At 36.7% G+C, this 20935-nt stretch overlaps 1 protein-coding gene across 1 annotated transcript in view; it reads right to left on the bottom strand.

The window, feature by feature from the left end:
• The window catches only part of LOC128858187 (uncharacterized), a 135290-nt gene that overhangs the window by 18314 nt on the left and 96041 nt on the right, over positions 1-20935 (bottom strand). The window contains 1 exon segment of the mRNA XM_054094239.1: positions 13535-13608. Coding sequence (XP_053950214.1) covers positions 13535-13608 — 74 coding nt within the window.

The raw sequence follows: 20935 nt of genomic DNA, 5'->3' as shown, positions 1-20935 counted from the left end.
TCAGAGTGGCTTCGTCATACAGAACAGTATCTGAAGCAGCGGTGTTAGTTATTAGCGGAACCATCCCTACAGATATTCTAGAACAAGAGCGCAAACGGCGAGGGGCGACAAAAAACACAGGAGTCCCAGTACCACGCATCTCCGATATTAGAGTTCAAATGCTCACACTTTGGCAGACAAGATGGAACTCTGAGCGGTATGGTAGATGGACAGCGAGACTAATACCCGATCTAAAAAAGTGGGTAGAAAGAAAGCTTGGTGAGGTTAACTATTACCTCACACAGTTTTTGTCCGGACATGGATCCTTTCGCAAGCATCTGTGGCGAATGGGAAAAGTGAGCCAACCAAACTGAATATATGGAGATACTGAGTATGATGATGCGGAGCACACCTTCTTTAAATGCTTTAAATGCGAGAGTTGGAACATAGAGAGAACAGGTCTGCAACAAGCTATTGGTTCGAAAAGGTTCGTTGATACAATTCATGAATGAGTTCCCATTTGAGGGAAAAAGAAGAAGTTTTAAGTTTTTTAGAAGTTCGATCGAAGTCCACCTTTAATTTATGATAATCGCTTTTATGTTGCTTTACAAATGAAGGGACCTACAGTTTTATACCGCCCCCGAGTGGCAGAGAATGTGTTATCAGAAGTTTTTTTCGTTGCATAAATATATTTACCGTTGACTGGTAAGAAATTACAGCTATTATAAAATAAATTTTTACGATTTTGTGTTTCATACCGACACACCGATTCCCAAAAAGCTGGCCAAAAGTCGAAAAAAAAAGTTTATAGAGAGAGTTTTTTTGTCTTTGGGTTGGCTACAGTAATGCCTTGAGTAGTGAAAACCGTTCATAGCAACGTCCTGTACCCTAAGTATCCTCTGTATTTTCAGTCGCAACGTGGCCTTCGTTTGAGCATCGTATTACTGTCGATGAATAGTGAAAGTTGTACACATTTGAAAGATTTTGTAATGGAGTAAATTGAACAAAACCAAATGGAATCATCTTCGGAAGGTTAGTAAAATACGACAAATCTTTAGTACATATCAATACCTCGACACAAAATTTTTAGCTGCAGCAATACGTAGATACATTTTTTGCAATTTTTTTTATAAAATTTGAGTTTTCAAACTGTATAGTAATACAACGCCGTCATATGCTGCTTTGAAACCTATTAAAGGTTACTCAAAAAGTAATGGTTACTGAATAAAACAAGATTCAGCTGCTACCACTTGCTACCTTGCGACCCCGAAAACATATAAATTTAAATGAATCTTGATTATGTTCTAGAATATACGCTATTTTACGTGAGGGGGTGGCCAATAGGGGTGGAAGGGGGTGGATTTTCAAAATTTTAAGATCAAATTCGTAATCAGCGACCCTGAGAACATAAATTAACATGCATCTTGATTATGTTCTAGAATATACGCTATTTCACGTGAGGGGGTGGCCAATAGGGGTGGAAGGGGGTGGATTTTCAAAATTTTAAGATCAAATTCGTAATCAGCGACCGCGAAAACATATGAATTAACATGCATCTTGATTATGTTCTAGAATATACGCTATTTCACGTTAGGGGGTGGCCAATAGGGGTGGAAGGGGGTGGATTTTCAAAATTTTAAGATCAAATTCGTAATCAGCGACCCCGACAACCCCCGAGTAAGAAATTTTGAATCAATTACTTAATTTTTTGAGTTTTGGCCAGCTTTTCGGGAATCGGCCGCACTGTGCGACAGCGGTTTTCGAACACGAGCTTTACCGAATAATAGTCACACACGAACCCATTGGGATCCAGCAGCCAGCAGAACAGTAGTTCATTGAAAAATATCTCCCTAACTATTTTAGCCAAAATTTAATGCGATAAAGCCATTTGGTCCATCAATTATTATTAAAGACATTATGCTTTTGTGCCAATAGTATGGTATACAAAGTTTGACTGAAAATCCCAGTATAAGTTCGCTCTAAGCCGAACTTTTTATAAACTCTGATCAGTCCTTATACAAATTTGGCCAGATTTGCCTTACTAATAACTAATATATGGTTATTTTGACATTTTGGAAAATAACCGTTATATCGTAGATGAAGTTGAATAGCGCTCGATTTTGATCGTACTGAATACTAACATACCTTGTGATAAAGAATCTGTGCATTAATTTTTCCACCCTTGTGCACGCAAAGTCGAACGACAGAATTAATTTATGTCATGATAAGTTTACTACTCTGGTGTGGCATAAAAGCAGTTAAAAATCAAAAAAGAAGACGAGTCAACCTAATGCACTCACATAAATAAGTATTTATTTAGATGACATTGACGCTTAGGCGGGCTCATATCTACTAGTAAACTGCCGTTACCCTAAGGTGGTACTGTACAACGAATCTCCCTTTCCAAAACGTCGAGTGCTGTCTTTACTATGGACAAAGTGCTTGTCAGAAATTGTTGCATATTGTTATTGTAATAAAATGTTTTTTCTTATTATCGCTTTTACCACCACATTTTAGAAATTGCTCCTTGGTGCTGTAGTCTCTCTTTTCATTACCTACGCCAAGCTCCGAAGGTGAATGTTATCACTGCCGCTTATTTTTGTTCTATTTGTTGTTGCATTTATTATGACATGAAAGTATATTAAATTGAATTATTTAACAAGTACTTGAACATTATAAAATGGCAAGGAATTATTTGTGTTCTTGTCGCAGTGACGTCAGTGAGCAATAGAATTTCAACCTCATCCACTCAACATAAACATTTTGTTCCTAATAACTACGCCAATTACAAGTATTTTTAGAAGTGTACTGTAAATGGGAGTTCGTGAATGTTGATACAAAGCTGATGAATACTGTAACTGGCGCATATTTTGTAAAAAATGAATATTACACTTAGACTGCGTGCGAGTTCGTCTAAGTTGTTGCCTAACAGAGAATCATCTTCAATTACTGAAAATTATCACGCAGTTTACCAGCTGGTTTACTAAATCGATAATAATAAATGCAGGAAACCTCACAATAAAGTACCAGGCTGAAATTCGGCACTTATAGAAGTGAGCACTATAGAAAAACCAAGGAAGAAACCCTGCCAGAGTGATATGGAAGGAGTTTTGAACAATGTTAGGCTGAGAAGTAGTTCTGAATAAATGGATTATTTCAATGTTAAGAACTGGGACATTTATCGCTGAAACTGGTAGTAGTACCACCAGGAGATCTGCTAACAGAGGTACCACGCAATGAGGCGTAGTGGCTCTCCTGCTACGGCTTTTGGTTGTCAGCCTTCAAAAAAAAAGGGAACTAGAACAATAACGCATACGGACGATGTGATGATGATTGGGATGATCGGGAATATAATTAGTGAAATTGTGAAGGAAGTATTGGAATGAGCTGGTACTTGAGTATCATTTGGAAGTAAACGGGTTTGAAACACCAATTATAGACTGTATTTCTGCCATGAGAAAGCTCTCATAAAAAATAATCTGCCGCTCGAAGTCGGTTTAAAACTTTAGATCTCTCTCTATATGGTGAACAACATAAAAACACACAATGCAGATAGGAGGAGGAACTTGGCCAACTACCCAATAAAGGGTGTAAACGCGAATTATTATATAGGTACAGGGTGGGCGCGGTATAGCGTTTGCTTTTTGAATCACCTATTTTTTTGAGAATGGTAACACAAAAGACATGTCAAATGTGTTCATAATTTACTTAAAGGTTTGACATTTACGAAATTGGACGCTATACGCTTGAACAAAATTGGCAAAAATGGGCAGAAAATCGTTTGACCGAAGATGAGCATTTTTACCGAAAAATCATCTTTTCTGACGAAGCTCATTTTCTCATCGGTGGCTACGTCAATAAACAAAATTGCCGGATTTGGGACTCAGAAAATCCACACGTTACTGTAGAGAAGCAAATGCATCCACAACGAGTCACTGCATCATCGGGCCATTTTTTTTCGAAAATGAGCGATGACCCGCGGTTACAGTAAATGCCGAGCGTTACCGTGACATGCTCAACGAGTTGTTTCCAAAAATTGAAGAGGATGGCATGGACCACATTTGGTTTCAACAGGATGGTGCAAATTGTCACATTGCCAAAGTTACATTCGAACTTTTGGCTAACGTTTTTGAAAACCGAATAATCAGCCGAAATTCCGATATCAATTGGCCGCCTCGGAGCTGTGACTTAAGCTCGTTGGACTATTTTTTGTAGGAAGCCGTTAAGGACAAATGCTATGCGAACCATCCAGAGGCGATTGATGCTTTAAAACGCGTAATCGAAGTTGCCATTCATGAAATTGGACTCCAAACAATCGAAAATGTGCTTAAAAATTGGGTTGATCGAATGGCCTACTGGAAAGCCAGTCGTGGCAGTCATTTGAACGATATTATTTTTCATTCATAAATGACAATGTTCAATCTTCAAAATAAAAAAAAAAGTTTGAAAAAATATTGATTAGTTTTTTTTATAGCCGATTCAAAAAGCAAATTTTACATGGCCCACAGTATGTATTGAATTCACTCATTAATTGAACTACAAGCTGTGGTCCGAGTGTAAATCCCAGAAAAACTGAACTCTAACCATCCACCACCAAGGCCATGGTACCAAGCCGTGTCAGACTGACTCTATCAGCGTAATTTTCACACCAAACTTAGTTGTATATCCAATATCGAATATGGAGCTAAAAAAGCATACATAGCGCTGCATGTGTACCTGCAAAATAACACTGGGCAATAAAAGGGGTCTTCAACCAAAAATCTTAATTTGGTCTTACACTGCAGGGGCCACTTGTGAGACCTATTCTTACTTATGGATCACGCGTTTGGTGGTCTGCACTTGATAAAAGCTACAACCAAACGTAGCTCGGGAGAAATATAAGCTTTGCAAAGATCGGATATATTTTGCTCGATTCCAGGGAATGCACTTAACTTACTCAACCATTTATTGTTCATTGAATTTTAGGAAATAAATTAAAAAGGTTTTGCTATACCTATATATGTATGTATGAATACATTTTTGGCAATTTTTGTGTTTTTGCTTATTATAAACATTTTTGGCGAAAAAATTGAGTGAGTTCCTTTTAAATCGTGGCGTTTGCGTAGCAGTTGCAAAAAGTGTAAAAAATGGATAGGTAGCAAGAACGTCTTTTAACTTTAAATTTATGTTGTTTAGAATCGTAACGAAAATTTAAAAGGACATTTTTATATTATATTTATTGTATGATAGTCAACAAGGCTGAAGCCAGAAACAAAAAAAAAAACACGTTGGCAAAGATTGAGATAAACTTCAGTATATTATATTTTTCTCCTATTCAGTAGTCATTATTTCTGTTTGTATTTCTTCACACTGGAAGTGCTTTCATCCAATTCTTAACGAGGTCACAAATGGTTGTTTGCTTTTATTTATTTTTAAACGCGACTCCTTTCACTTTTCATTCTTCTTTTTTGTTTACACTTTCATGCCACACCGAGACTGTTTTGAATAATGTCTTTACTAAATGATAACAAGACATGGACATAAATATTTTGATGACTGTCAACACTTGAAGTTTGCGGTATACTCGTATTTACAGTCACGAGGATCTCAAAGTGGTTATGCACACGCACACACTTGATTCAGGTTGATTATACGAGAGTTGAAATTTATGTGCGAAATTGCATGACTTTAAAAACGATACGTATGATTGATGGTGCTGGGGACGCTATAAAAGTTGTAACTTTTTGGTGGAAACTGCTTGATACTCTTAAGACATAACTGTATCTATGAAAAGTAATTATTTCAACTTTGTAACCAGCTTTAGGTAGATATATTTTATTTATTGAGGTACCTGAGCTATCCAACCCCCTGTCCATTGGTAATAGAATATTACAAACTCTAATTTCGTCTAGCAATGCAAGTAAACATAATTTGTGTATGTAAAGACAAAAACTGATTTATTTTTTCTATATGCCATTAAACATAATTTTTATTTTTATATGCACCTTTTTTTAGCTTACTACGAATGTAAGCAATTAAAACTCTGAAATTACACTTTATTATTTATGATTTTTGTATGCAGGAAATGTAATCAGTAATGTATAGGAGAAACATTGACTCTATGTGCTCTTCTATCAGAAGTCATGGAGTGGAAGAAATCATTGTCAGATGGATCCACTCTATGCTATCCAAAATACTGAATAGCATGGATAGAGAAAGCGATGTTAGGGTTGAAGATAAGAAGGGTTGCCCACAAGGCGGTGTACTCTCTCCTCTACTTTGGTGCTTCGTGATGGACTCTCTTCTTAATGATCTGCAGGAAATTGGACACATAAAAGCCTACGCAGACGATGTGTGCGTACTAATCTCAAGACGATCACTTGAAGTTATATGCAATAAAATGCAGGTAGCTCTAAATAAGATTGAGTATTGGTGTGAATTGCATGGTCCTTCGGAGAATCCTACAAAAAGTACCTCAGTGCTTTTCACTAGGAAACGCGATTTGGAAGGCCTGTTACTATTCACATTGAAAGAGGTAACACGGCAACTGTCTTCTGAGGTTAAATATTTAGGAGTAATCCTTGATAGTAAACTTACTTGGAAGAAGCACATCGAGCAGAAGGTCTCTCGAACACTAAAAGTCTTCTGGTAGGGTAAGAGAACCTTTGACAAGACATGGAGTCCAAGACCGGCGATAGTACACTGGCTGTACATCACCCTGATTAGACCCATTATTACATACGCCTCTGTAGTATGGTGGAAAGCCACAATGGTTAATTCCAGAGTAAAACCCTTGAACAGACTACAGAGAAGTGTGTGCTTGGGCATGACAGGTGCCTTGAGTACGATATCTGGTGATGCCCTTAGTGCCATTTTTAACTTGCAACCTCTAGATCTTCAAATTCGAAAGGAAGCAATGAAGGCGGCGTACATGCTCAAGTTAAACGGAGTCTGGGGAAAAGAAGTAAGCACTGGCCACTGTCAGATATACCACCAGTTGTCAGAGAGGTACACACCGTTCTCGCTGCCGGTGGACAATCGGGTGCCTGTCATTAGCTTCGATAGGAAGTATGACGTTTGATCCCAGATAGAGATCAATGGTTAAGTCCAGAGAACCTATTACCGGGATATAAGCACACTTTCTACACCGACGGATCCAAGCCCAGTAATAGAAGCGGATCTGGATGGTACTTAGACGAAAACACTAAGTACTCCTATGCGACAAGACAGATGGCCATGGTATTCCTTACGGAAGTCTATGCCATCTTAAATGTGGTATTGCGTACTGGCTAACTGAGAAAAAGTGGAGGGGCAACAGTATTGGAATTTGTAGTGACAGCCAAGCTGCACCGAAAGCCCTTGCTAACCCACGCTCTTCTAAGTTAGTCGGTGAATGTAAGACAAAACTGAACAGTCTTGCAAAACACAACAATGTTAGTCTTATTTGGGTGCCTGGACACTGTGGTATTGCAGGGAACGAGTTGGATGATAAATTGGCAAATGAAGGCTCTGCAAATATGCCATTAGGCCCTGAACCGTTTCTAGGTGTCAATTCCGCATCGATTCAACTATGGATTGGGGCCTTTAAGAAGTCTACCCACAGAGGTCGTTGGTCTGAGTTGAACTCGTGCAGAGTTGCCAAGTGCTTTGTGAAAGAACCAAACAGGAAAACAGAGACCTTTCTCCTAAAACTCAGCAGGAAGGACTTGAGAGTATTGGTGGTTGTAATCACAGGGCACAACGTCTGTGGTTAGCATATGGCTACCATGGGGGTCGTAGACAGCCCGATATGATTATCCTATCTTGAGAATGACGACACTGCAGAGTATTTTTTTTTCTGTAACTGTCCTGTGTTTTCCAGAATCAGATTTAGGATATTAGGTTGTGACACACTGAGTATGGACATAGTTCTTACTCTTCCTCTTCCGGATCTCTTAAAATTCATCAATGAATCCAAGAGATTTGCGGAAGAGTGACCTCAAACTAATTTATCCGTTTTTACCATCCACCTTTTATGTTTCCTATCTCTATTCTTTCTACTGATATCTATCCGGGTATAGTACAAGGGTCTACTGACTGAGTGCTTGTCCAACCCCCACAAATCTAATCCAATCTAATCTAATAGGAGAAACCTTGGACCATTTTTATTGCTTACATCCCCCATATCGTTAAGAGTATGACCCAGGCGCTTGACGCCTCTCTATTTAAGTACCTAAACGACGTTTCAAAAGTATAACTGAAAGAATTGTTGAAATTCACGAAAACCTTTGGTATCTTAAATGATTTCGATTTCAATTCATAAAGGATCATACTCCATTAGGTATCAGCAGACACCAAACGCTTTATGAGTGGATTCACGCTCGCCAAATTTATTTAACATAACTTAACTTGAATCACAGACAAAATTGTTTCCAATAGCAGTTCCTCCTCGGCAGGCATGCAATTCCATGAAAAAGCTCGTCACAAAAAATCATTTGCCGTTCGGAGATGACTTAAAACTAATTTCCTTTATTTTACAATAGTTAAATCCTTGACCGTTTACTTTATGAGACAAGCATAAACATCTTGTGCCTTATCGTCTCCGCAGTTCATAATCCGGAATATTACTGCTTGCGGCTCCCTGACTATGAGGTGCTAGTACTTGTTAGCTAAGGTGAGGTTTAGTACGTGTTAGTTCTAAGCTAAACTTTTATTCAAGGGTTAATTACTTAAAAATTGTGTTCAGAGTGAATACATAACAATATTTCACCTGACGTTTTTAATTTATTTGTGAGTTTTATGTAAAAATGGGGCAGCTATCTCTAAAAAATATAATACAATATATCTAGAGCAATAATTTATAAAAAAATATATTTCGCATAAAATTTGTAGCCAGACATATCTAGAATAATTAAAAATGTCTTAAATTTGCATGATATTCAATAGAGCTTTCGATTCACGACTTCTCGCCGAGCGAAAAATTTGTACGCAACTTACAAGCGACATGTTTAGGTCAATGTTTCCAAGAATAACATAAGTACGGTTATTTTTTTACTATATATTTTTACCAAATGTAATCGCTTCAGCCGCCGTAACCAAACGGTGGTACGTGACTACCTTTCAGGAGTGCGTAGGTTCGAATTCCCGTGCAAGAAACAGCAAAAAATGTCTAATAGCGGCCGCCGCCGACAGTCAATGGCACACCTCCGAGTATGTTTCTGCCTTGAAAAAGCTTCTCATAAAACCACGTTTTCCGTTCGTAGTCAGCTTAAAACCGTAGGTTCCTCCATTTGTGGAAGAACATCAAGGTGCTCGTCCCAAATAGAAGGAGGAGCTCGGCCAAATATAGGGTTTTTCAATAGATGCGCTTCAACTTTTTTCCGATAGCGAGGGCGAACGACGCAATATTTTTTATTTTTCGCTTGTCATTTGTAAACTTCATTAGTATACATTTCATCATGGAATGCTACACACTTGAGCAACGCGTTAAAGTTATTTAGGCTTATTATGAAAACGGGCGTTCAAATCAAAATGCATATCGCGCACTTCATCTTCAGTGAGGACGCACATTTTCACCTCAGTGGATTCGTCAATAAGCAGAATTTCCGCATTTGGGCGAAAGATAATCCAAGAGAGATTGCCGAAAAACCAATGTACCTACAAAGAGATTGGTGCGGTTTACATGCCGGCGGCATAATTGGCCCATATTTTTTCGTTGACGAGAACAATCGCCACGTTACTGTGAATGGAAATCGATACTGCGACATGATAAACGATTATTTTTGGCCGCAATTGAATGGTATGGACTTAGACGACATGTGGTTTCAACAGGACGGGGCCACAAGCCACACAGCACACGCTACAATTGATTTTTTGAAGAGTAAGTTCGATGAGCGCATTATTTCCAGAAACGGACCGGTCGAATGGCCGCCGCGCTCTTGTGATTTGACACCTCTAGACTATTTTCTTTGGGGTTATGTGAAGTCATTGGTCTACAGTAATAAGCCGGCGACGATTTGTGAGCTCAGAGCCAATATTGAACGCGGAATTGCTGGAATTTCGGCCGATTTATGCAAAAGAGTGGTCGAAAATTGGGTTCAACGATTGGACTTCGTAAAACGTGCACGCGGTGGTCATGCAAAAGAAATCGAATTTCATGCTTAAATGTATATGTTCAAACTCGATAATAAAAAAAAATTAGTTAAAAAAGTCAAACCGTTTGTGTTTTATTCAAAAAAGTTCAAAAGTTGAAGCGCTCTTACTGAAAACCCCTATACCTAACAAAAGAGTACGCGCCAATTATTGGTTTTGTTTTAGATAGGCCAAGTGATAAATGAACAAAACAACGACATTTAAATGACCCAAAGCAGAATAAGACTTAACAAAAAAATTATACAAAATAGATGATGAGAAATTTGTGTCTAGAATAGAAGATAAACACACTGAGAAGTTTATCTCTCTAGTAAACTTTTAACCTAGCCAAAAAAAAAAACGATCAGCAGTAGTATATTAGCTTTTCATGAAAAAGCGAATGCTCTACAGAGCAATAACTATGCAAGACAACAAGAAACAAATGGAAAATAGATTGTGCAACATTTTGGCGTTGGTGCGCTGACGATTTTATTGAAGCAAAAATTTTATGTGGCAACATCATTAAGTGGGCTTTTAAGGCAAAACTGGAAATAATAAAAAAAAATAGAGGAAATGAATGTGAGAATGTAATAAACGTAGCAGCCTTAAATGACAACAAAAGGGAGAAACTGCAGCAAAACAAAACAAAAAACCAAAATAAATACTATATGTATAATATTTGCAAAATAACGTCTGGTATACTGCGCGTATAGAGGCTCCATTAAAGTACAGCAGAAATATGTAAGATAGCAGAGTCAGATGAAAGTGAACTTATGGCGGTTGAAAATGTTTACTTACGCATGTAATGCCTATATTTGTACAGCGTAATATCATAACGGCTCTTGGTGCCATGAAATGGCTCCCCATATCCCATTATGGCTTATGTTGACGTAATACAGGGATGTGTGGCGCATTAGCATTGATGACTTCTGAGGCGTAGGTCCCTTTAGGCTAAGAGGCTACACATTGTTGGGATGTAATGAAGTGAATGCTTACGTGTATACAAATACTCGTATACTTCCATTCTTGTCTGTGCATGTAGCAGCTATATCATGGCAGTTGACCTTAAATACCAGGTGACACCAAACAACGCACAGCAACACTAAACACCTAATCGAACCAGCGAGCTTAAAATATCAATACGACATAATGTTGCAGTGGTAATTGTGGGGCTTAGATGGTGGCATAGTATACTTGGAAATGGAGTAGGAACCATATATTTATAATTGAATATATGATATGTATATATGTACTATATGCATTAGATAGGGTTAATTTTTTTTCGATGTCATTTCTAGGAGATTTGGATTCTATACAAAATTATAGCAAAAAAAGTCCACTAGAGCATAACTCTAACATAGTTTTAGAGTTCCCAAATTTTAAATGCAGTTGTCTTAAATTAATACGAAGATTTTGAGATTTATAGTTCCTGAAGCTCAATGAATGTTATTTTTTTTTATACAGACTTGTACTCGGGAACTTTTTGGTACAAAGATTTTTTTTATATCTATTTTTTATTTGGGTAACGGCAAGAGGCGCTAAATGCAAGAATATTTTTTTCTTTTTCATCTTTAGGAAGTTTTATTAGGTGTGCAACTAAGTTCCCGCTGTTTGTCCAATAGATGCCGAAAGCAGTGCGTGCTAGTCGATTCTAACATAACCTAAACGTCATAAACCAAGCTTAGACATATGGTAAACAAACTGCTTCGACACATTAGTGATTTTGTTTTGTTATCATATACTTTTGGTTTTGTGAAAATGTTTGATTTTGTGCCGAATAATCATCATTTGCGGGAAGTGTTGATTTCCCTCTTTCATTCGAAAAAACGGCGGCTGAAGCGCATCGAGAGCTACAAAAAGTTTACGGAGATGTTGCTTTAAGTGAAACAACGTGCCGAGATTGGTTCTGACTTTTCAAAGACGGTGATTTTAATGTTGACGATTGTCCGCGTGAAGGAAGGCCAAAAACCTTCGAAGACGCTGAGTTGGAGGCATTGCTCAATGAGGATCCGTGTCAAACGCAAGAAGAGCTTGCTTCAGTATTAGGAATTTCCTGCAAATCCATTTTCAAGCCATTGTATGCATTGGGAAGGACTCAGAAACAGGGGACTTGAGTTCCTTATGAGTTAAAACCAAGGGATGCCGCTTTTTCGCCTGTGAACAACTGCTCAAGTGGCAAAAAAGGAAGGAGTTTCTTCATCGCATCGTCACGTCATCGCCTCGACGGATTATTCACGCTGCGAAGGTATGCTATGTATTTGTTGGGACCAAGTTGGTGTTATTTATTATGAACTGTTAAAACCAAGCGAAACCATCACTGAGGATCGGTATCGACTTCAATTTATACGACTGAGCCGAGCACTGTGCGAGAAGCGGCCGCATTACGCGGAGAGGCATGAAAAAGTAATTCTACAGCATGACAACGCTCAGCCTCACGTTGCCAAACCCGTTAAAACCTACCTGGAAACACTGAAATGGGAAATCCTACCCCACCCGCCATATTCTCGAGATATTGCGCCGTCCGATTATCATCTATGCCGATCGATGGCATATGATCGAGCTGACCAGCAATTCCATTCATATGAAGACATCAAAAAATGGCTTGATCCGTGGATAGCCTCAAAAGATGAAAAGTTTTACCGCGACGTCATACGAGATCTACCAGAGAGATGGAGAAAAGTAGTAGCCAGCGATGGGCAATACTTTCAATGATTCACTTGTAACGATTTTTCAGAATAAAGTTGTATTTTCATAAAAACACAGCGATAACTTAGTTGCAGAAAACAGAAGTTTGCTAAAGATGTTGATTACAATTTATTTTCATTTTGATTAAAACTAAAAAAAACGTATGGAAGTATGGGAAGGCTTAGAAATGCATAAATCATAGTAGTATGAAGCAATGGATGTTTTTATTGTATTGAATAGGGTAGCAACTGCCACCGTCTCTGCTATGTCTAGTGCCGAACCTTTTCAGCACTCTCATTACTCTCTACATTCCAGTGGCCTGGGTTTCCGGTCAGAGTAATTTGAAGCCAATGACCAAGCAGTTCTAGTTCCTCTCTACACTGTTAAACTACATACAGGTAGTTACATATAATATTAAGAAAAGTTGGATTTTGTTGCGCGATGTGTGAAACGATTTCCTTAAGAACTTGGTTTATATGACCGTTTGTGTTATTTTCTGGTTTCTCGTTCTCACTTGTAGCGCGCGAATTTAATTAACTTTGAAAAAGAATCTGGCACATTTAAATACTCTGTTATAAAACGAAGAATGAAAACTTACAAACTACCGCTACAAAGGATAAAACCACTAGTCTCTTTTAAAGGCTCTGCAAATAATTGCTTGTGTGTGCTTGCGTTGATGTCCTTGCATTATTCACTCAAAGAGCGGAATGCTCTCAGCTTTGTGCATATTTCTTTACATGAGCATATGTATATGTATATGTATTTGTATTTCACCACTTACCTCAAAGCTAATAATGCCGCTGTGATCCTGATCGAGTGTATTGAAAACGTAGTGCGCATACAGGGTGGGGTTGGCTGTTGTCAATAATTTGTGGCATAGTTCGAGAGATAAAATATCGTTGAGTAGCAGCAGTTTTGTTGTTGAAATATCCGAGGTTTTGCAAGAGAAAAGAAAATTAATTAAACGCTTGGTATTCTCAAAGGCAATTCGTTATTGTGTGTTTATTTGTTTTTCGGTGTGTTTATTGTTCGTGGTTAGCAATGCATTTTTTTGGTAATCAATTATTTTCTTAATTGTTTGTTAATGCATACAAATGAATTTGCCAATAGAGACTTTCAATTCCAATAATTGTTAAGAAAATTACATACATACATACATACATACATACATACATACATATAAACATTTTAATGCATATTTTGCTGTGAACGTCAAAAAGAAGTTCACACGCGGATTTAATGTTTATAAATTGAGTGAATAAATTTTTCTTTCATATCATTGGTAGAAATGCTGGGGGAAAGTTAGAAAATGCAAATCTGATATTGCAGCCTTTGTAGAAATTACAAAGAGAAATAATATTTTTCGCCAAAACTTGATAATTAAGGAGAGAAAAGTGTCGGAACACATGAACAGAGGGTGACAAAATTATTATTCTATATGCTATCATATAATGTAGTTGTTATACATGATTCAATTATACAAGGTTAAGTAAAGTTTGACAACTGATTTCGGATGCTACTTAATCCATTGATGCAATTTGGAAGCAAGGGAAAAAAGGGCATAAGTTGATCCCCTTTCTGAAAATGTAGTAAAAAATTGAAAAAGGTCGTTGTAAGCCATAGAATAATTTTATGTTATTTTATAAGTGGTACTTAATTATTTATATTTTTAACTTAACTATTCCCATGGATTTGTGTCATATATATATGTATTTTGATCATGCATCGGATTGGAATCTATAGGTGCCATTTGTAAACCTACACTGAAGTAATAAATATAATAAAACAACTTGAGAATAGTGGAAACTCTTAACGAGGAAAACCCGCTTTTATTTCGTCACGTCCGCTAATCATACATTTGATTTTCTAACGAGATTACCTGCAAAGTTACAAGTATAAAATCTGTGTTAAAAAAAGATAAATTCATATATACGCAGAAACACAAGTAGACGCCCTTGCATTGCATACTTTACTTACAATTATCTTATCGAATGCTCATTAATCTGAACAATTTTTGTAAAAATGATATCCCACCGTAAAGCTCCCTGCCGTTGAACTGGTTAAACGCTGATTCCAACATTTTAATTTTGTCCAAGAACTCGGTGCTTGGTTTAACTAATCCGCCCTTAGATAAAGTGTCAACCCAAGTAAATGTAGGCTCAATGCATGAACAATCGGTCAACTTTAATTTGCGTATTATGTAACCGGCAATATATTCAAGGGCATTTTCGTGTAAGCTATCAAAGTCAGCGTCCTCATTTAATGAATCGTTGGTATATTGGTTATTACTTCTACATTAAAACAAAACAACAGAAAAATTATTGTTTTTGTTTTAAAGCGAATATAATATTTACTTAGAATATTTTGGATGTTTATCTAACACAAGAGCACTCAGAAATATGTGATGTTACTTATGTATGTGTTTTAAGTTAGTTCGCAGTTGTAAAACAAATATTATTTAGATGGGAAACGAGACAAAAGTAAAAAAATGGAGTCTCTAAAGGAGTATTTTCATTACATTAAAATGGAAATGCAGCTAGTAAACAAAAATATTTTGGAAAATTATTTCACTCTTATGCATATAAAGCCATGTTTAGTAACCTTTGCATTACGACGTGTTGCAAATTTCCTCATTTCAGTACCGTGCGAACGTAAATGTACGTTTCATAACTGTTTTTACAAACTTTTATTCCTGAAATAAATGCTGACTTTTAGCATCCTTCATATGCATTAAGAGAGTAACTTGTTAAACCATTGAATTTGATATAGATTTGGCTGCGATGATATGTTAACGACAGGAATGAGATAAAACAGAAAATTTAATTTCGTATTTCGAGCATAACAATATATGACAATATATGTATGCCCATTTGTTACCGTAAATACATTGCAAAAGCAGAAGTTCAGTCGATCATTCCTCCACGTAAGAAAAACATTGGAGTTTGAAGAGTTAAAATTGAAAAAATTACAAATTTATTAGTTTATTGTTTATTTATCTTGCAAACGCTCGCTTATCAACTCTGAATTGCTGGTCAACGTTACAAAGGCGCTCCTCTTATCCTCTATCAACTATGGCGTAGAAATATATGGCCAACATGCTAAAAATAACATCAAGCTCCTAGCGTCTCCTTACCATACTGCTGTCCGACGATCTTTACGTGCATTTCCTACTTCGCCAATAAAAAACATCGTGGCAGAATCAGGTCTACCATCACTAATCGACAATGTGGAGGACAATATAAGGAAACTTTATCCTAAGCTTGCTCTCACTTCTAATGCTTTGCTACAAAAATGCTTTCACTCGGCAGCCGTGCGTGCACGGGCTCCTAAGATAGCTTCATCAATTTCCAAATGCGCCTCTTTTGCAAAAGACAATGGACTGCCCTTAAGACTATTATCGACGAGACATGGCCATTACCCGCCATGGGTGCTAAAAAAATCATCTTTTATAAACGACTTAAGTTACATGCTAAAATCTGCTACGACATCGGTAGAGTATTGCGCACATTTTTTAGAAATTTCATCTCGCTTTAAAAGCACTAGTTGGCAGCTAATCTTCACCGATGGTTCCAAAGCGAATTACACTTCCTTTGCTGTCGTGAAAGAGAATGGAGAGCCTATATCGTATTGACTACTACTTCCGTTTTGTTCAATTTTCACCGCAGAAGCAACAGCAGTTCTCTACGCCATGCAGTATTCGTCAAAATCGAAGGGGAAATACATTATATGCACAGACAGTATGTCCTGTTTTCAGGCCATAAAGAACTATAATAATTCCAACCACATTATTGGAACCATAAAAAATATCCTGATTTCTCACCCTCATAATATCAAAATCATGTGGGTTCCAGGGCATTCATGCATCAACGGCAATACAATCGCTGATAATACTGCCAAGGATATGAGCATTACTCCTACGATCACATCAAACCTTTTATGTAAAAATGATGTTTATCGACTTATAAAGCAGCATAGGCAAACCAAACTAGTAGCTGACTGGTTTCGCTATAGCCACCATTACTCCAGGATTAATCCTAATCGTACTAAACCAACTTATCTATCATCCCTCCCATTTAACTATACTACGCCATATACTCGCCTACGCATTGGTCACAGTGTAATCACCAATGCATATCTACTGCAAGGGAGGCAACCAAGCCTGTGTCCATTTTGTAATACTCCAGTCAGTATCCTGCACTTGTTAGCTTTTTGCCCTGGACTAGATAGACAAAGACAGCAAAATTTTGACGGTCATGATGCACTATCGCTATTAATTAACCCTTCCGATTCCAACATTTCGAAATTCTATAAATTTCTGAAGGACTCTGATCTTCTACGACGTATATAAACCAGGAATCCTTCACCAGCCAGCTGAAAGCCTCCGTTGCTAGCGCTGCGTTATCTTTTTGTTTATTTAGCAATTGTATTGTTATTTAAGCTTGTAAAAAATAAAAAAAATAAATAAAATAAATAATTTTCACAGAACTTTCAATAGAATTGAAAGATGCGAAAGTCTAAGCAAAATGGAATAGGCAAAACAGTATTGCCTGCTAACTTTTTCAGCAAAAATTTTAATTTCAACGCTTTTGAGTACTTTTTCTTTAGAATTTGCTCTGAAATAAAAAGTAGCTTTTCCAAGAGGACAACACGGATTTATTAAGTAGCTTCAAGATGGCTAACACAGGGTGAAAATTAGGCTACTTACATCACCTTTAATTATTGCTTCATGGGTTGTTATAATGTAGAAGGAGTAACTACAATCAGCTGTAGGCAACTGAAGTTTCGATTGCTGCCACAGTTACTTATTTGAGTCAATTGCTATTATTTTTAATATTATTATGAGGAGACTTAGTACTGCGATCTGAAAGATCTATTGCACCCGCTTCATAGTTTCAAATTATTTCTCTGAGCCGAACGTCCTTAATAAATTCTATGGTTACACAAAGTAATGAATGCAAATACCCACATTTTTTAAATGGAAAAAGTGCTCAACTCCGCGGAAAGTCATCACTTTGCACTTTCTTATAGTAAAATTTAATAAGCTATAAAATTGCACGCCAAATTTTTTTCCAGAAATTCTAAAAACATGAAATTGTGATGGATGGGATTTCTAATTTTTGTAAAATATTTCAAAATTTGTTTTATTATGATTTTTTTTAAACAGTAAGCTATGATTCTAGAACATGAAGTACAATGAATATTTAAAAAAAATATAGGTATATAAAGATGGTAAAACTGATCAAAATGTTTATATGCTCTCGCTGTGCCATGAGGTTATCCAATTTTATTCTTGAATAAATTTTTACTAAAAAAAATGATTTTCAGCGATGAAATTCTCTATTTTGACCTTTGCCCGCTCCATTGCTTCTGTTTGTATACTGCAGCTGTATAGTTGACAAGGGTGAAATATGATTGACGTACGACTCCATTTAAATAAAATTATAGATCATCCGATTTGGACGAACTTCTCCTCCTCTTCTTTGTGTGCGTCCTTATGTTGTTTCAGAAATGGAAGGAGGAGCTCTTTCATGGCAGAAATACACTCGGACGTTTACCATTGCCTGCTCAGGGGCGACCGCTATTAAACAATTTTTTTTCTATTACACGGTACAATACTGAAAATACACCTGATAAATTACACACTGTAGGTTGTTTATATGGTCGAATAATGCACTTATAGTTTTTGTACCCTCCAATTTTTATTTATTTATAAAAAACCGTTTTTTCAGACTTTGCGCGGTAATCTACGGATATCTCAGTAATTTTTTCACCGATTTTCAATATTTTATATGTTTTGTAAAGGATATTGTCAGACCTTTCAAATGATGTACAACAAGTAATTATTCAAACTAGTTAGTTCTGATTTTTATTTGATTAAACCTGGAGAAAGTGCTTTTTTTTATAATTTTTTTAACTTTAACAATTTTTTATTGCATAATTTTACAACAAAATTAAAGATGTTTGTTAATATTCTTTGAGTGCATTTATTAACGAAGAAACTAATGTATTACTTTCAATAATCGGATAAAAATTGCGTAAACTACGCTAGATATCCGTAGATTACCGCGCAAAGTCTGAAAAAACGGTTTTTTATAAATAAATAAAAATTGGAGGGTACAAAAAATATAACAAAAATATTTTTATGCATTATTCGACCATATAAACAACCTACAGTGTGTAATTTATCAGGTGTATTTCGTTTTTTTTTTTGTAGCACAGTGTTATTTGATATTCATGCACGGAGACTCGAACCTACGCACTCCCGAATGGTAGTTACGAACCAACCATTCGGCTATGGCGGTCGAAGTGCAAACCTCCAATAAATCTCAATCTAAATCATCTGGTTTCACAGTACCACTTGCTGGTAATCCGATTTGGAATTACCCTGTTAACAGTATCTGGCTCCAACTCACGAGCGGCTCGGATAATATATGATTTAAGGGCTTTAATTATTTCTATCTTCTGGATTTGTGTAATATATCGGTCTCTGAAGACACTTTACAAAAAAAAACTGCACTAAGATTGCAACATTTCCCAATGCTGTTCAAGTGTTAGGCGCTCAAATTGCTATCGTAATATATATATATATATAGGTATAATATATATTTTTCCATAGTTCTTAGGTTACGCACTATGTACACTTGCATGACTCTGATTAGAAGTCAAGAGTCGAGTTAGAAGTCGCTGGTAGCCCCAAATCATATGTATTGAGTAAAAACTGCGAAATGTAAAATCTAATTACTTTAGTGAACTGTGAGCAACTCGCCCCTTTTCCTAATCGAAATCCTTACTACATCCTTCTATTTATATGCAGATATATATGTTTAGCAAAAAAGTTAGATTTTCCTGTCAGTTATTTTCCAACACTTCTCCCCAAAGTCGACTGTCGTCGTAGAATTGCTGATGATGCTGCTTTCTGGAGCCGTAACTACACGAAAATAATGAAGTAACTGCACTTGTTGTATGTTAAATAAGAGAAGCAAGTCAGACATAACGATTTCTAACTAAGCCAATAGACAGTCAGACATGCAAGCTTTTCTCTATAAAAGGCAACAGAAACCCAAAAATGCTATGTTTGGTTTTTCTCATTTGGAGGCAGCAGACTATCGCTTCCCTTTTTGGTTTGAAATAACAACATTTGAAATGTGTATATTCCAGGAATAGAGCAAAAATATCGCCACTTTTTACACGCAGACTTTTGAATTTTTCAGATATTTTTGCATCTTCTATTTGGCTTACAGTTTTGCTCAGCTTTTTTTGGGTTGTTTCTATTCTGTTTTTAACCACGATATGCGAGTGAGTTGCTTTTCAAATTGATTTTGCTGTAAATGCTTTGCCTTCGGTTTGAATTTTTCGTATTTCAAGCGTTTCTATGAAAATGGGTTTTTGTGTAAATACTTATAAGTATTCCTGCTTATTTTTTGTTTGCTTTAACAGCATTACGTACCCTCACCTACCCTTCTCGCACATCACACTCAGATTGACATGGTAAGCAAAAAGGAGAAAGTCAATTAAGGTTGACTCGTACATTCACTTTTATTTAAAAATTTTAACTCCACAACACTCCTGATGGGCGCTTTGTTAGCACTCCCTGCTGTTGGCTGCTACATTCCTGTAGATTTTTTGCTTGTCTAAATGGGAAAATAAGTACTTTATGTTCGCATGTTTTTATGCGCCTGAACGTGGATTCATTTGTCTTACTTTGTAGTGCCATAAAAAATCACATATGCAAGTAAATTAAATATATTTGTTTTGCTGGCTTTCATTACTTTCTTCTTAGTCCGTGGGGGAGTTGTTGGTGCTTGTTTGACTAATCGAGAAACTTTAGTTTTTGCATATCGTAAGTCCATAATTTGGTTTTGAGGAAGTTTGACATAGTAAATTAAATCAAAGGCCTATATTTTCCAGTTCGCAATTTTGGGGTCATCGATTTTTTTTTGTAATATTAAAGGAACACCACGCTCTGGAAGGCAATTTTTGAAAATTACGTTAAAATAATGGAAATTTCTGAGTCAGACCTTTCGTTGCACTGTAGCAAAACGTTGGTCAAAAACCCGTTTGTAACCATTTGAATAAGAATGCGTACATAGAGAAGCTCGATGAATGGATGTCACAAAAACTCTAATAAAATTGACTCATTCTTGAAGCAGATGCGCCGAAAAGTCGGTCTCTTACAACAACT

The sequence above is a fragment of the Anastrepha ludens genome, chromosome 3 (genome assembly GCF_028408465.1).
Source record: "Anastrepha ludens isolate Willacy chromosome 3, idAnaLude1.1, whole genome shotgun sequence".
In the NCBI taxonomy this organism is placed as follows: domain Eukaryota; kingdom Metazoa; phylum Arthropoda; class Insecta; order Diptera; family Tephritidae; genus Anastrepha; species Anastrepha ludens.
The sequence above is the reverse complement of the archived record's forward strand: the minus strand, read 5'-3'. Positions and strand labels throughout refer to the sequence as shown.